General features: G+C 36.6%; 1 protein-coding gene across 1 annotated transcript in view; it reads right to left on the bottom strand.

The window, feature by feature from the left end:
- Window positions 1-1,507: 1,507 nt before the first annotated feature.
- The window catches only part of CPD (carboxypeptidase D), a 77,788-nt gene continuing 61,378 nt past the window's right edge, over window positions 1,508-17,917 (bottom strand). Inside the window, exons 13-21 of the mRNA XM_045773150.2 lie at window positions 16,864-17,059; window positions 14,103-14,238; window positions 13,048-13,179; window positions 12,160-12,255; window positions 11,992-12,056; window positions 8,593-8,724; window positions 7,886-8,071; window positions 7,171-7,270; window positions 1,508-5,629 (exon numbers count right to left, since the gene is read on the bottom strand). Of these exons, the coding sequence (XP_045629106.2) occupies window positions 5,403-5,629; window positions 7,171-7,270; window positions 7,886-8,071; window positions 8,593-8,724; window positions 11,992-12,056; window positions 12,160-12,255; window positions 13,048-13,179; window positions 14,103-14,238; window positions 16,864-17,059 (1,270 nt within the window). The 3' untranslated portion in view covers window positions 1,508-5,402. The remainder of the gene's footprint in view (window positions 5,630-7,170; window positions 7,271-7,885; window positions 8,072-8,592; window positions 8,725-11,991; window positions 12,057-12,159; window positions 12,256-13,047; window positions 13,180-14,102; window positions 14,239-16,863; window positions 17,060-17,917) is intronic.

The following is a 17,917-nucleotide window of genomic DNA, read 5'->3' as shown; positions in this document are numbered from 1 at the left end:
GTTGGGCTTTATATGCTGATTTCATTGCTTTTAAATTGTGGGTAATAGCTGAGGTATTTATCTGAGGTCTGCCATAAACAGCATACAATCAGTTGGCCTTCTAGTGCAAGTGAGAGTAAGAGATGAAACCCTAACACAACAGCATTTATTCATCACTGAAGACTGTTAGCACTGAGCATCATGAGTAATCGCTGAGAACAATCAGCTTCTAGAAACCTGAAAAATGAAACATGATTGATAGATCACCATTTCTTATATAAACCAAAAGGTTCTTGATCAGTTATCAGAACACTCCTGTCAAAAATTCAGGAAAATATTTGAAACATTGAGGGGAAAAGAACCGTTATTACTATTCAGACTTCCCGCCGCTGGTAAGTAAGGCTCTTTTCCCTGAACAGGCATAAATACAACCTAATTTCATTTAAAAACAAGTATGAAGCATTTGGCACAATTTAAAAAGCTTTACTGCCATGCTATAGACAATCTATGGGACTACATAATGGAAAATTTCATAGGTTTTTGTTTTGTTTTTTTGTTTAGTATTCATGTGTAGGGATTTCTTCTAAATTAAAATGACCACCTGTAAACAGGTCTTTGTTCATATATTTGATACAATACCTTTCTTTCTTCTTTCAAAAGATCAGAAAACAGCAAATGAAGGAAAATGATGCTGGTTACCACGGGCATTATTCAATCCTGAGTCAAGTATTACGTCAATACAATCCTATTGGGTATTACTCCTTAACTGGTAGAGAAAGTAAGACTTAGAGAATGTGAAGAAACCTGTGCAATGTGAGGTCACATAGGAAGCAAGTGGCAGAGCCGAGAGTCAATCACAGGTTGGTCCAACTCCAATGTCTGTGTTTGAATCTCCATGTTACACTTCCCCTACAGCAGGGATTTTCTTTCTAGAGGAACCAGCCACTATGGAAGTATGGCTTATTCTCACTTTTATTTCTCTGGTCTGGTCTATGAATTCCTTGTCAGCAGAGCCCACCTTTTTACATAACTTTGCTTTCCCTGTTCCTACTGGACCAGCAGTAACAGCAAATCATTGCTGAATGAAAGGGGATGGTGAATTCATCACCACTGTGCCTAAAGTGGCAGGACATATTATAGCATGTGGCTTATTTGGGAAAAAGGACAATTTTTAACAAACACGTTTGAACTGTGCACATACACTTTTCAGTGGCCAGTTTTGTGGTGTTTGTTGTGGAGTGACTGGACATGCATCAGTCTAGCTGAGCCACAAACAGAAAGGAGAACTCTGGCTACTATATGATGTGATTATCTCAGAAACAGCTTTTTTTTTTTTTTTTTTTTGAGTCAATTCATGAAGACAAAAACACTCTACAGGTGACACTCTGTATTCCTAGCCTGGTACTATTTTCCCCCTAGTATAGGTAGGAAAACGAGAATACATAACTCTCAAATCGAGACAATAATTTTTTCTGATCTATTGCTTTTGAGAAAAGATTATGAGACAAAACACAAAGAAAGACAAACATCATAAAATAACTTTTATACAGGATTAGATCTGTTTACATATAAAAAAACAGAAAGGACCTTGTTACAATTAGATTTCACATAAATTACACAGATTGACTTTTTAAAACTACTATTCAACTTCATTTAAAGTCCCTTTTAAAAATTTCATTTTGAAGGCACAGTGCATGAAATAAACCAAAGACTGAAGCACTTGAGATGAATGAGTGTTGGGCACCTCATATAAATAGCTATAGAATTGTTCTGGAGCCTGGGAATGCCACTCTGAAAAAATGGAGAGGTGAAAAGTTGATTTTTACTCTGAGCATAAAAAAATACCATTATGTCATACCTCCAGAAAATCTGCAGCATGGCCAGCACAGGATGTAACTAGTACATTCATGTTACGCCATTTATAAAAGTCATAATCAGACATATTTACATAATTTATATCCAATTGCCTTAAAATGATAGCCTATTTTCAAATTTCATAATATGTTCTGTCTAATCAAAATCAACTAGGACAATATTCTGAAAATCAAGTGGAATATTAATTAATTATTGCTAAGGATTGGAGAAAAAGGTTCTGGGAGATATTTCTTTATGAACTGGAAATTCAAGTTTAATTGACATTAATCAAGGGCCCTAATCACCCCCAAAGAATCTGCTATAGTCCAAACAAATCAGAAACCCGAAGAGTTACCAAAAGTTGCCAGGTAGAAAGTCACCGAACATCAACCACAGTGGCATTTTTTGTAGTAACAATAAATTGCTATTTTTAAAAACAATTCTACTAGAGAACCATAGGCAGGGCACCATCACAGCATTCATAACCAAGAAGCTTTTAATACAGCAGGGACAAAACCTGGCAACAAGTGCATTTCTGGCAACAAGAAGAGTAAACTACTTACTATTGAGAATAAATGGAAATGGAGGAGCAGATCATGGTTACTGAGTAACCTGGTATTAGCTCAGAAACACAATAAGCTCAGGCATAAGAACTACCTTTTATTTATTTGTCAACTCATCATTAAGTTCAATATTCATTAATCAGCAAATCCCATCCAGGTGAAAGTTACCAAAGATTAACCAATCAATCACACTGGGCCAAATATACATTATGTGTCCTTTCTGGAGGATGACAAAGTCCCAAAACAAATTCCCTCCAACGAGAATTGCAAGCATTCCTCAACTGGACGGGATCCCAAACACTAAGCAAGTGTTCAGCAAAATACATCAAAACCAAAAGGTCTTTTCATCTGAAATTAACTTGAGTTCATCTTATCGAACTGCATAATCAGTACAAGTACATTTACACAGGCAGACACTTTGAAAATTACCTACTCAATCACTTTGCTTTTATTAAGGAGCTGGAAGGGAAGAAGGCTTACAAACTGATCACCAGGACAAAAAACATGCCTTGTGAGTAAAGAAAGGCACAACTCAGATTTGGGCAAACTTCTTAATACTGTGATACTTACTTGCCTCCATGACTCCAAGCAAATGGGAAGTCTCTAGGAGAAACACTGAAGAAATGCATTCCCCATTCCATATGGCTTCAATGCCTTAAGCAGTTAATGTGGTCTAAGATTAGATCCACAAATAAATGACAAAGCAGGGCTGAGAACACAATCTTAGTAGTCATGATCCTATACATTCATGTTCATAGCTAATACAGGCTGAGGAGGTCTTATATTCCAGAGCAATGCATGATTTAGAAATCCATTAAAGATTCAAGATTTATAGCAGAATTTGGTTTTACTTTCAGGAAAAATTACTAAAAGAACTATTGTATGTTCATTTCTAAAAAAAATTGTGTACATGCTTTAAGGCATGGACTCTAGCCACTGTGATGAACAGTTACAGACATGGTTCATTCAAAAGAGAAACAAATGTAAAAGGCACCCTCTAGTGAAGACCAATGCTAATAAAGTAAAGGCTGTCACATCAACTTTGTTTCATTTCTACCTGCAATGTCCCAAGCGGGGCCGGCCACTCAGGCCCTTTATTGTTTTTGACTTTGCACTCTTAAAAGTAAAGCTAAAAAGAGCAATGCCACCACATCACCCCCTTAAAGAAAATGTAAAGTATTATTAGAAGACATTAAATCATGTATATTTCATTAAGTATTAGCTGTGTATGTGGTGGGGTGAGAGTGGGTGGCAAGGGCTCAAAATTTAGAGTTGTTAATAAAAGGATTAATGTCAGAATGGCTTAACCTTGAACCACCCAAATTTATCACAGATACTCATTAACACATGTCATGACCTCATTATTCCTGCTAAACCAAATCTCTTTATATAAAGCCACTTTGGGCGCATTCCTCACAAAACCTGGAATGACCTACATGGGTGGTAAACCACTCCGTCTGAAGGCTTTGGGATGACTGATACATTAATGGATAGAGAATACAATTTGAAAAGATGAGAGCAAGTTTTTTGATCCCCTGATTTAGTACAAATTCAGCAGCAACTTAGCCATTAAAAACATTCAAAGGTATTAAACCATTAGATCATTGGTAAGACTCATACTTACAAAAAGCATTAATTCCATTGAAAAGCATGATATGACAGACACAGTAAAATGCAAATCTTTCAGGTCTCTGCAATAACCTGAGTGGCAGTGAAGATGATACTTTCTCACCACAGTGTTATAGCACACGGAAGTCCATAGTTTACATTTTTTTTAATGGAGGGAGCCATATTTAAATGTTTTCAATTGAACTTTTAACAAAACTGGTTGATCAAAAAGAGACTGTCAAATAAAACATTAGGACAAAGAACCCAATCACTTGCAGAGGCCTATATGAATAAGACTGGCCAAGCTATTTCAATAACAGTAGGATATCCATAGGCTTGAACTGGAGCATGAATGTAGATATTTTGTGTTCAAATGTCGGTTAAAGAATGTGCAAGTAGGTCTCTTCCACACTTCCAGATATTTTCAGTAGAATTCAGATCTTGTACATTGCCGGGTCATCTGAAAGCCATAAGTGTACAACACAGAAAAAGGTTCAAATTGAGGAAATATTAGAGAATTAGGCATTCCTAGAATAAACTAGTGCTTCACAGATAAAAAGCAGCAGCACCTGTGGGATTTTTACCAAGTTGAAAGAGATGCAACACGAGTTTTAGCTTTTGGTAGATCTCCCTCTCAGTTCTATTCAAATGGACATTTAGATCTTTTACAACGAAGTCAACAAGTTCTCCCTTAAAATGGGGGTATTTAGAACTTTGCTAAACCTTACAAGAGAGGTAGTGAAATCCTGCTTAGAGCATAGCCCACCAGTTCTGATCTAACCTTGGAACAAGCAGCAAGCCAAATGCGGAAGCCCATTTATTCATTTCCTAATGTTATATATGTATTTAAAAATCAATTCAGCCTCCATTAAACCTGAATGATAAGAGAAACTCCAGCTATTTAATAACTAGAGAAAAGTACTTCTCAGTAGGTTGAGAAAACCTTGAGTTTTTAAAGCTTTATGTCAGATTCTGACTGCTGTCCCTGCCTAAATGTTTCTGGATTCTTTTGGCCATTTAAAATAAAGAAAAAAAGCTAAAGCCACTAGTAAACACCTGATGTGTAAAATATAACATCCACTAGTTGGCTTTATGCAGTTATAACATAAGCTCCAAACAGCTCATCTTAAATTAAAAAGAAAAACAAAGTGGCTGTCCCATCTCTGCTGCATAAATAGAAAGCAGATCTTTTTTTTTTTTTTTTTTAAAGGTAAGAGTACTTAAAGGAGGGGAAGTTCAAAACTGCCAGCCAAATTCACAGAGGATACAAATTTAGCAAGTTAACTTCCCAAAGCTCTTTGAAGAAGCAAGAGAGTCTCTCTTCTTAATGCAGTGTCTCCCAAAAGGAACTGTAATTTTGCTTGGTACTTATGCTGGGAGATGTGCGAAGTCTCTGTTTCAATGTTTGCTAGAATATAACGTTTCCTCTTCAGTGTCCGTTTCATCCTGGAACTCATGGCTTAAGAGGGACTTCTTGGAGCCTGTTGACATCATGCGAATTTCATCTTCATACTCATCGTGATGCTGCCTGAGCCGATGAAAGCCATCCTTGTGTCTGTTAGACTTGATTGAGCAGATGCACCAAATAATGCAAGCTGTTAGGATCAAGGCCGACATGGTGGCACCTGCCAAACAAAATCGTCATGTGAGTGGTGTTCCACTTTAAGAATCTAAATAAGCGGCTTACAATAACACCTTTTATGAGATGCCCTTTATTTTATTTTTATTTCATGCACTCAGAAACTACCTTTTATTATTACAGAGGCAGTACATGTATCCTATGCAAAATTAGAAAAATACAGATCGGCAAAAACACCAAAACCCCAAACCAAGTCAGCACATCACATCTCCGTTAACCAGAGATCATTTTTAACAACTCTCGTGAACATTCTTCCAGAGCTTTCTTCGTGCATGTGTATGTATATGCATATTTTTCTTTTTCCACAATGAAACCGAACTGTCTACCATTCTACAACTGCCTCTGTATCAGTGACTTCTCCTGATCCTTTCCAGCAAATTTTACCTCATCCCAAGCGTCTCATTTATGTAAAGCGTTTATACATAGGTTAACAAAATAAGAGTCTTAGTAACAGAAAATAATAAAATCATAATAAAAATTAAGTTCATGACAGCAAATGGGTGGGAAGGCCAGATTTAAACCACTGGTGACTCCTAGCTCCTATGTTTTAACCACTAAGTCATTCACACTTTATCTGGTTCAAGCTAATAACTTTAAACACTCCACAACAGACTCTATGATTTGACTATGTTTCCAATATACCATTTAACTAAGAATCCGTCCCCCACACACCCTATAATAAAACTTGGTTATTTTGGGTCAAGTCCAAATTGCACTTAGAAATGAACCGAGGTTCTCTGTGTCAAAAAGATACAATACAGCAGAGTATTTATTATTTTACCATATATTTTTTTTCTTTCTAACCTTTCAGTAATTCAAGCTATGGCACAAGTTAATCCTGGAGAAAACAGGTATTTCCTCCTTCCATGATCTTAAAAAAATAGAATATAAGTCAAAGTCCAAAGGACTTATGATCTAATACAAAACAAATGATTCATTCAGTCAACAACTCTTCATCAAGACCCACTACATGCCAGCCGTGGTCCTAGGTGATAGAGATACAAACTCCCTATTCTCTCAGAGCCTTTACGTTTTAGTGGGAAAGATCAAATATAGACAAGTAAGAGACTAAATATATAATATAATGTCAAGTGGTAATAAGTTCTGTAATAAAAAAAAGTGGGGTGGAGAGAGTGACAAGGGTGCTATTTTAGCTAGGGTGATCAACGAAGGCCTCTCTGTGGAGGTGACACTTGAGTACAGACCTGAAAACGTGAGGGAGCAAGCCATGAGAACATATGGGAGACCAACGTTCCAGGAAAATCCCCAAAAAATGTTTAGATAAAGAGATATTGGAAGAAAAGGGATAAGCTTCAGGTGATTGGGGAGGCGACCCATTCTCAAACTGAAATGTCAAAACTGGTTTTATTTATTTTTTATTTTTTTCAAATTTTTATTTAAATTTTATTATTTTATATTTATTATATATTTTATATTTATTTATTATATATTTATATTTATATATTTATATTTATTCTTTTATATTTTATTTATTTATTTAACTCTAAAGAAAAAAAATTTCTTTACCTGATACAGTTACCACAAGCTCCCTTGGCAAACCAAATATCCGGTTATCTGTGTCAAAGACTATTACCACAGAACTAGCTGCATCATGATGCACAAAGACCTGGAGGGATAAAGTGCAAGAATTATGAAAAAGTTTACTTTTCCTACAACATACAACTTTTCATACAATTTAAAGTGCAATATAGGGGGGCGTCTGGGTGGCACTGCGGTTAAAGCGTCTGCCTTCGGCTCAGGGCGTGATCCCGGCGTTACAGGATCGAGCCCCACATCAGGCTTCTCGGCTATGAGCCTGTTTCTTCCTCTCCCACTCCCCCTGCTTGTGTTCCCTCTCTCACTGGCTTTCTCTATCTCTGTCAAATAAATAAATAAAATCTTAAAAAAAAAAAATAAAGTGCAATATAAGTACAAGAACATAAAGTACAAGAATTGTGAAAAAGTTTGCTTTTCATACAATATACTTAAGGTATATTGTATCCCAGAAATATTCCTAAGGCCTTTATACTAAACCAAGGAGATGAGTCACTGTCCTCGGAAGTATACAAAATACTATAAAAATTTCCCTTTCGTTGCTGAAGGGCAGAAAGGTAACAAGATATCATAATCAAGAGTTGGTTACACATTTTATTTCTTTACTCCTCACAAGAGTTTCAGAGTAAAACGGAAGTACTACTAAGAGTAAGAATTTACAGGCTACTGCTCAATTTGAGTTTCTTACCTGGGAATGTTGTTGCTGATACCCGTCAGCGATGGCATTGATGTTATGGACCCCTGGGGCTAACAGCACATGGAAATAACCTCCTTCTTTTGTGTGTACCTTTATTCCTTCATTGAGTACAATGACTGCTTTAGAAATTGGCTTTCCAGTCTTATCTTTAACAAAACCATGGACTCCCTTGTGAACCTGAAAAAAATATTCAAAATACAAATTTATGTTTCCAGAAATTCTCGAGGCAATAGCTTGAGGCATGACAAAAACAAAGCAACAACAAAACCCCCCATAAAACTGGCTTGTTGGTCCTTCCCCACTGACTCTCTGGCCGCATTTGCTACTCATTCCTTGCTTCCGAGCACAGAGGTGAAATAAGGGAAAAGAGAACTCTGATACCGTCACAGCCTAAATTAGGACCCAAATCTTCTGATGGCTTGAAGATTTACTTTCCACCACAGTACCCTGTCTCTGCATGATATTCAAATGAAAAATGTGCAACATCTCACAGGGTTAAATTACCTCAATTAGAGCAGATTCCAGACATGTGCAGTCATGGCGCCTATTTAGGTGATATAAATTCAACAAAACTCTTTCTATATATATTTTTAAAAACAATATCAATTACTAGTAAAAGATTAAGAAAATGTTTTGATAAAGCTTTTCATTGAACATATTCCTGGGAGTCTGCTTCTGGTTAAAAGGGAAAGGCTCACCTCCACCAACATGCTAAGAAGAGACTTCTTATTTTCTGCCCACAAGGAAGGCAGTTGTGCTGCACTGGGAAAGTAGCAGCAGCTTGTGTATACTGTGATTTCCGGACAGTGGCCATAGGTGACACTGTAATCCTGGAATATAAAATTCAAAACAAATGTAGAAAAATTAATAAATAAAAGTAAGAATGAGGTTATGTAATCAACGAATGGGACAGAAAGAAAACCTGGGTGATATAGACAAAGACTCTGTAAAGCATTTTATAGCAAATAGAAATAAACTGCTCAGTATTATGATCAGTCGTGAACACGGCTGTTGCAAAGAGAGTCCTTGAGACGAGGGCCTAGGTCTAATTCAGTTCTGTATCTCCAGTGCTTGCCACGGTGCCTGGCAGGTAGGGGACTTACTGGGGTTTGTTGAATAAATGACTGAATAAATAAGTGTATGCGGACGGCCAGCTTCCCTCTCAACTTCAGAACTTCATCGCCGTTCTTGGAGCTTGGAGGCAGGAGCACGAGCACTTGTCCTCTGCTACCTTCACCCTGCTGGTGACAGCAGCCACTGCTTCCCAGACAGTAATTCTCCAGGCACAGGAACTGCTTGTGTGGACAGGTTCCAAAACCTAACTTATCACCTTTCCCCCCCCAAACCTGTCTTTTTTCCTTATTCAGTTAACGGTATTTACTCATGTTCTCACGCAGACACAAAATCTCGTCTCTGAATTCAGTTTCTCACCATCAACCATAATTTGCCAAATCCTGTCATTTCCACCTCTGCAATATCTCTGTAACTTCATCCCTTGACTCCATTCCCATTGTCACCTCCCTAATCCAGGCCCTCATTATTTCTTGTCCCCATTTCTGTCCCCTGTTTCTGTCCCCACCAGTCTCACTGCACCAGAGTCTCTCCTTTCTCCCGACTATCTTAACCCGCTGCTGTGAGATTAATTTTTCCATAGCACAGTTCCGACCACGTTACTATACACCTGCTCAGAACCTCCAGTGGCTTCCCATTCCTTACTAAAACAAAGTATTCAGAGTCCCAAACTCTCTTTCCATTCTTGTCTTCTGCTGCTCTCCATTACACCTCCTGTTCTAATTAACGAGACTGCTTACTGACCTCTGCCCATACTGCTTCCTCTTTCTGGAATGTTGTGCTTCACCATCTCTACATCCCAAATGCCATTTCCTCTATGAAGAGAAGACTATATCTTTGAATGTATGTAATCTTTTCTGTCTTTAATTTCTCATGGCACACTAAGAGTTGCTCTCTCTGAGGCCAAAGCAATTAATTCTGTAACATAGTTATTTGTAAATGGGATAGGCAATATATTTTATTTATCACTAGTAGAGCCTCACACACAGTAAGTTCTTAGTAAATAAAGGAGGGAAGGCAGGCAGAGATGAGAATGAAGTCAAATTTCTAGTTGCATATGTTAATGAAATGATGAGCTAACCACCCATCTGCTAACAGCTCCTTACTAATTTGAAGTGGATGGATAACCAATTAAAATACCACCAGAAAGAAATTAAAGAAGACTTAAGTAATTAGAAAGACGTAACTGAGTTCATGAATAGGAAGACAATACTACTGAGATGTCAATATAACCCAAAGTGATCTACGGATTCAACACAACTCTTAACAGAATTCCAACAGCGTTTTTTGAAAAGAAAGAAAGGCCAATCCACAATTCAAATGGAACTGCAAGGAGCCTTGAAAAGACAAAAACAACCTTGAAAAATAAAAAGGTTGGAGTACTCACACTTATTAATTTCAAAACTTACTACAAAGCTACGGCAATCAAAACAGGGATATTGGGAGAAGAATAGACATAAAGACCAAAGAAACAGAATTGAGAGTCCAGAAATAAACCCATACATCTATGCTCAATTGATTTTTGACAAGGGTGCCAAGACCATTCAATGGGGGAAAGAACAGTCTTTTCAACAAATGGTACTTGGACAATTAGATTTCCACATGCAAAAAAAACAAAGTTGAACTCCTACTTCCCACCACATATAAAAATCAACTTAAGATGTATCAACGACCTAAATACAAGAGCTAAATCCATAAAACTCATAGAAGAAAACATGGAGATAAATATTCATGACCTTGGACTTGTCTATGAATTCTTAGATATGACCACAAGAGCATGAGCAGCAAAAGAAAAAACAGATAAATTTGACTTCATCAAAATTAAAAAGTTTTGTGCATCAAAGGGTATTACTAAAAAAGTGAAATGACAACCTACATACTGGGAGAAACTACTGGCAAATCAAACAAATGATAAGTATTTAGCATCCAGAATAAATAAAGAATTCTTACAACCCAACAACAAAAAGAAAGCAACCCAATTTAAAAATAGGCAATGGAATAAAAAAAAATAAACAAAATAGGCAATGGAGAAACAGACATTTCTCTAATGAAAATATACAAATGGTCAATAAGCACATGAAAAGATGCTCAACATTATTAGTCTTTAGAGAAATGCAAATCAAAACTACAATGAAGTAGCACTTCACACCTGTGAGGATGGCTATAATTTAGAAAAAAAAAAAACGAAAATAACTAGTGTTGGGGAGGACGTGGAGAAATCAGAACCCTCGTACATTGTTGGTGGGAATGTAAAACAGTTTAGCTGCTGTGAAAAACAGTCTGTTGGTTCCTCAAAAAGTTAAACATAGAATTTGGACATGACCAGCAATTCTCCAGCTAGGTATGCACCCCCGAAGAATTGAAAACAAGGGTTCAAACTTAACAATTGTACGCAAATGTTCATTGCCTGTTATTTTCAACAGCCAAAAGGTAGACAAAACTTAAGTGTCCACCAACAGATGAAATGATAAACAAAATGTGATATACATACAACAGCACATAATTCAGCCATAGAAAGGACTGGAGTACTGATACAGGCTAACAAAACAGATGAACCCTGAAAACATTATGCTAAGTGAAAGAAGCCAGGCACAAAAGGACAAATATTGTATGATTCCACTCACAAGAAATATCTAGAATAGGCAAAAACACAGACATAGAAAGTAGAGAGGTTACCAGGAATTGGGGGTTACCAGTGGAATGGGGAGTTATTGTTAGCAGACGCAGAGTTTCTGTTTGGGGTGATAAAAATGCTTTGGAAATAGATGCCTTAGAATAGTGATGATTGCACAACACTTCAACGTAATTAATGTCACTGAATTGTACAATTAAAAATGATTACAATGGCAAAAAAACAAAAAAAAAACACCACAAAAGAAAAATGCTGTCAGAGGTTGAAGGCTGTCTTGTCAAGAAAGCCTTGAAGCAGGTGCCATTCACTTCAATTATGTCAGAAAAATCACTTATTCTGTCACTCAATGGCCAATAATTATAATCCTATTCTCACCGTATCCTAGAGAGCATACCTTCATGCTGCCCAGGTGACTATGCCATTCTGCTCCACGCATTACACCTCCTGGGATATTCTCATCTATAAAAGTATTGAGAGATACAGGATCAACAAGACCTTAAGGTAAGACACCCTCTACCCCCCAAAAGCAGCAACAATAACAAAGGGTATGGAAAATACCTACCTGATTTATTTGGGCAACTGGGCTGGCCCATGTGCATGGACGGATGATTATTTGCATAAAGAGATGCCAAATGCTTCAGAGTCTCTTTGTTTTCCACTATAAAAAGAAAAATTCAGAAGTCGGAGAAATCCAAAAGATTTTACTCCAAGTTCAATTTCATGGATACGAAAATCATCTTTCTCTCCTTCTAGTAAATTCTGTACCCCACCAAAGTCTATTGAGGAGTTATTACAATTAACCACATTGTTCTGTTCAGCTCAGGATAATCGGGCAGAGAAGATACACATCTTCCTTATATTAAAAGGTAACAATGGTTAGATTACACGAGAGGCTACCGCACTAAAATACAAACTCGCTTTGGGATGTTTTTACTACATTTTAGGGCAACTGTGGCCTAAAAACAATATTTCTTATAAACTGCATTGAAAACAACACAAACTATCTCCATATACAAAGGTCCCAGAGAGATTCGACAAGCAATTGTTAATCTCATCTAACGGTCAACCTGTCAGTCAAGGTTTAAAGCAGGGGAGGGCAATTCTGTATTGTTAATATTTGGTTACATATAATAATGAGTTTCTTGAGGTAGGCATTATGTTTTATTCACTTTTGTCTACAGACATAATAATTGTTCAATAAATGCTTGGGAACTAAATTGAACAAATGTGACAAGATGGCTACACTCAATAAAGCTAGCTCATCGTTAGATCTGACCTCTCTCCTCCATGTAACTAAGCTGCTGATATATTACAATTTTCCTAGGTTGGTTATTTGCTCATGGAGTATGCTCAAACGCTCACGAGTTTAAAAGAATTTAGAAGGGACATTACCTAGTTGGAATTTCTATCTAAGCTTGAATAGTATACAATAAACTGACATTCTACATACCTGTTTGTACTGGTTTGTCATACGGGTATGTGACCAGCACTGAACCACCATCTAAAGCAACGGAAAGACTGAAGTCCTGTTTTTGAATCAAATTTTCAATGATGGCTTTAGTCTCAGGCTGGGAGGCATTATCTAAAAAATACAAAAGTCGAATATAAAATATCAAGTTTTAAAATTTTAGTATGAATAACTACGAAAACATTCTCTACATGAACACAATCAGAGGCTAATTGTAAAAATCTATATATAAACACTTTATTACTCCATAAGCCACTATCTATCTCAACAGCATGAAAGATACACTCTAGAAGGTAGATTGAGTTTTATATACTTCAGATGATGTGTAAAGGTTAATGATCTAAGCAAATTAAAGAAAATTCTTACTGGAAACAAAAAGGAATGGATATAGCCTCTTTTAAAAAATAATATCAAGAATATATAACCTATCTTTGAAAGAAAATAAAATTTTCAGAAATCACGATGTTTTCTGTAGTGCTTTTTGCAAAAGCAAAAAGTTAGAAAGAAACTAAATGTCCTATATAGGAAAATTGTTGAATAAACTTAGAGTACTAACAGCATACTAAGATGTCATTAACAAGAATATACTAGAGATTTATAAGTACTGAAATAGAAAGGTATCAGTGTTATACTCAATGAAAAAAGTTGCAGAACAATATGTATAGTTGATGTTCCTATTTAAGTCAATAAGAAAGACTCCTTCAAATCAACATACACATACAGCACGTGTGCGCACGTGTGCATTTAGACTACACGTGTATACGGGGGGGTAGAGAGAGAAAATATACGTATCTGTATGACTAGTGATGGAACCCCTCCAATATTATTGATTGAATTTCTAAGAAAAAAACTTGAATTACTTTTGCAAATGATAGAGGAGAAAAATTTGACAAGTTTCTAGCTTGTCACTTATACCTTATATGTACAATCTAGAAGGAAAGTAACCCCATTACTCATCTACACAATCTATCAATCTCCTAGTAAAGAAAAATAAAATTATCTGCAAAGTACTTTAATGGCCTAAAAATTAGGCTTACTTGTGAAGTCTGTATCCAAGTCTTTGCCACGAGCATTTGTTTGTCCTCTCTTTGAAGTACAGTCTTTCTCTTGTGCCCTCTCTCGCCCATCTGGATTCAGAGAAGGGACAATCACAATTCTAGTCCTGTCAACCAGCTAAAACAGAAGCAGAAATCAATTAGCTCTATGTGGAATCATAAGATACCCTCCCATGCCTCAAACAGAAAGTCTTTCTTGTTTTAAACAGATTTAAAAGGTAGGACTAAAAATAGATAGACAGATAGATAGATAGATAGATAGATAGATAGATAGATAGATAGATATTTAGAAAGAAAATAAAGAAAATTCTCTGTTGCTCCAAATAAATTTAAAAAGAAATGAAAAACCACTACACAACTAATATTCCCAGAGACCTCCTGATGACTTACAAAGGCGTCAGAAACCATGGCAGGCTAAATCCAGCCAGCTGCTTGCTATTGTAAATAAAGTTTTTTTGGCACACAGCTATGCCCATACATATGACTGTTTCTGTGCTGCAATGGCAGAGCTGAATAGTTGCAACACGGAACAGCTGTTCCCCAAAGCCTAAAGTATATACTATTCGTCCCTTTATAGAAAACGTTTGCTGACCACTGGCTGAAACCAGTAATAATAGTTAGACTATATTTTCCAGATTAAAAACTGAAATGCATAGTCTAACAAGTATCAGTGTATGTCTGGAAACAATGAGACCAAAGAGTTGAAATCAGCAAAAAAAAAAAAAAAGTAGATATTTATTTTACTCATAATAATTTCTCCTCCGGGTAATCCATAGGCATCAATACCTACATATGTGGCATTAACTAATTTCTGATATACTTCATCCTATATATTTCTTTTTTTTTTTTAAGATTTTATTTATTTATTTGACAGAGAGAGAGAGACAGCCAGCGAGAGAGGGAACACAAGCAGGGGGAGTGAGAGAGGAAGAAGCAAGCTACCAGCCGAGAAGCCTGATGTGGGGCTCGAACCCAGAACGCCGGGATCACGTCCTGAGCCAAAGGCAGGCGCTTAATGACTGCGCCACCCAGGTGCCCCCATCCTATATATTTCTGATAGTAAATCAGAATAAATGATCCCTGGCTTATTTATTCTGTTAAAATAGTCTATAGGTTGAAAATATTGGAGACCCTAAATTCATTGGTTCTTAACTTTCTTCCCTGAGAGACTTTTTTTCTAAAGTGTACACGCTTAGGCTTCACTACAGGTCTCTGGGTATGTGTATATTTTCTTGAACTTGCCAGATAATTCTGACCGTTACTTATCTCAAAACAAATGTCAATCTAGAGTAAGATTGCTAGCTCAAGCCTAATTAGATCAAGTGAGGCAAATTCTCATAAACTAGAAGTTTTGAAATTCCTGGTAGGTATTTTACCTAGGACGTACAATCTCTTATAACCATAATATCAGTAGGTAAGCAATATGGTCAAATATTAGAATAACCTAACGAGGTTTTAAAGGAATACTGATGTCTTGGGGATGGGGCCCAGGCATTCGGATTTTTAAAAACTTCCCAATGTTTCTAATGTGTAGGCAGGCTTGAGACCCAGTATCTTAGATACTGTCCCATTTTTTAAGAAAGGAACAAAAAAAAATGTCCTTGGGATACTCCTTACAACTCACATTAAGAAATCAATACAATTTGCTTTGCTGAAAAGGGTAAAATAATTTTTGGTCAAGTCTGATTGAAGCTCATCGCACCTAATCCCTTAGGTGCTTTCTGATCCTAATCATGACATAAATTCTTCCCAAATGTCTTTTAGGGGACGCAGTATGGCACAACAAAACAGCATAGACTTTCAGTGAGACACACTTGGGTTTAAATCCCAGTTTTACCACATACTAGCTGTGTGACCTCCTGTAAGGTATCAAATATCTCTGCCTCAGTTTTTACATCTATAAAAAGAAGATAACAGAAATTAAGGATGACATTATGATACATGGAAGGTACTCGGTATAAGCACCTGACACACAGTAGGTATTAAACAAATATTAGTTCCTTTCCCCCTTCCTAAAGTCTATATAGACAGTGCCACTTAGCGAGTGCTCTAGCAGGATGCACGCTCTCTCCGTCCTTTCTCTAAGACGACACAGAACTAGGTTGTTAATCAGATACGACAAATTCTCTGGATCAAAGTCCTTTTCTGTAGTCATGGGTGGCTAAAGCAGACAACGCCATACTGCTTTTTCTAAAAATCTCTTAGCAGCCAAGATGTCCAATAATTTTGAACTATTTACATGAAAAGAAAAGCTATTTGTCTTCCACTTCATTTTCAATATAGTATCCTAATTATAAGTAACTAGCAATTGGAATCCCTCAAGTTGGAATGTACAGAATGGTGAGTAAAGACTGGAATAGTAATCTGACTATTAAATAAAGGAATCAAGGATTGAATGTAAATCTTTAGTATTTTTTCTTCTATGCCTCCTAATTACACACAAAGAAATATAACAGAAAGACACTATTAACAATGAGTATAGAAAAAGATGGTCCATTTTTTTAAAAGTTTGTAATGCACTAAAAGTGCCTCTGTGTAAAATCCAACAGGAAATGAAAAGATTTTTTTAGAGTAAACTCTAGGCCCAACATGGGTCTTGAGCTCACAACCCTGAGATTAAGAGTTACGGGTTCTATCGACCAAGCCAGCCAGGTGCCCCTAAACATGTGTAATGGTGCATTGATCTCAGTGTGTGACTGGGCTTCTTCCTTCTAAAGCATGTCGAAACAGGCTATTCTCTTACTTGAGTAACAGCTGGGTTCTTTTTGTAGTTTAGGCAGAGAAATTCTGCCAGAGCCAAAAGTAGTTCAGTTCCGACTGGAGCATTTCCATGGATACCAGCCACAAAACGGATTTTTGGTTCTTCGGGCTCAGATATGTTGGGCTTATTGGAGATTTCGAGGGACCAAATGTGACGATACTCAGAGCTCTGTCCCAAACTTTCAAAAAATCAGAAACAAAAGGTCAGAAGTAATCAAGCATTATGTTAATGTTGACATACAGATTTTTTAAAAAGACATGAGAAAAAACATGAAAAGCCTTTAAAAGTCTTTAAAGAATGAATCCTTGGGTCAGAAAACCCTAAGAAACTTGGTTTGCCTTGACCAAGGAAAATCAAATACAAGTGAGATACTACCAGATTTAGGGAAGAGTATGATGTGGTTCACTATTCCTCCAAATTCAGTCACCCCCATACCATCGCCACCGTATTTGCACTACCTTCTATAATCTGTACTATTTAGCTAACTCATGTCTTCTAAATTAACTCGCTTAAATTTTTTATTATGAAAAAATTTATATGTACACAAATGTACAGAACCTTACATTCTAAATGTAAATGAATTCACATAAATAAGAAACTCTATACTTTACTATAAATGCGATACCAGTATTGCAGCAAAAATCATTTAAAGTGCTGTGCTTGCCCACGAGCTCTGAGCTTAAGGCCTGCTTCTTTGGAACAAAGGGAGATTTACAAGAGTTATATAGAAAAAAAATATTAGCATTAAATTGAGAAGGGTTAGAACAGAAAAATTATTGGTTTCCCACGATTCTATTCAGTGCTACTTCATGCTCATTGGTGGACCACCTAAAACTGTCTTGTGTCTCACCACTGGCACGTGTTGCATATTTGGGGAAAGATATTTAACTAAGAAGTGCATCTTGAATTGGAAGGTTAAAAAAACCTTAAATGAACTAAGTAACAGATAGCAAAAATATTATCCAATTTTTCATTTATTTTAAAATAAGAAAGTCTGTAAGCTCTATACGGCACTAAGACGGACAATATTAAAACC

The sequence above is a fragment of the Ursus americanus genome, chromosome 23, assembly GCF_024610735.1.
Source record: "Ursus americanus isolate L20-20 chromosome 23, mUrsAme1.1.p, whole genome shotgun sequence".
NCBI classification, from domain to species: Eukaryota; Metazoa; Chordata; class Mammalia; order Carnivora; family Ursidae; genus Ursus; species Ursus americanus.
This window is presented reverse-complemented; position numbering and strand designations above follow the sequence as displayed.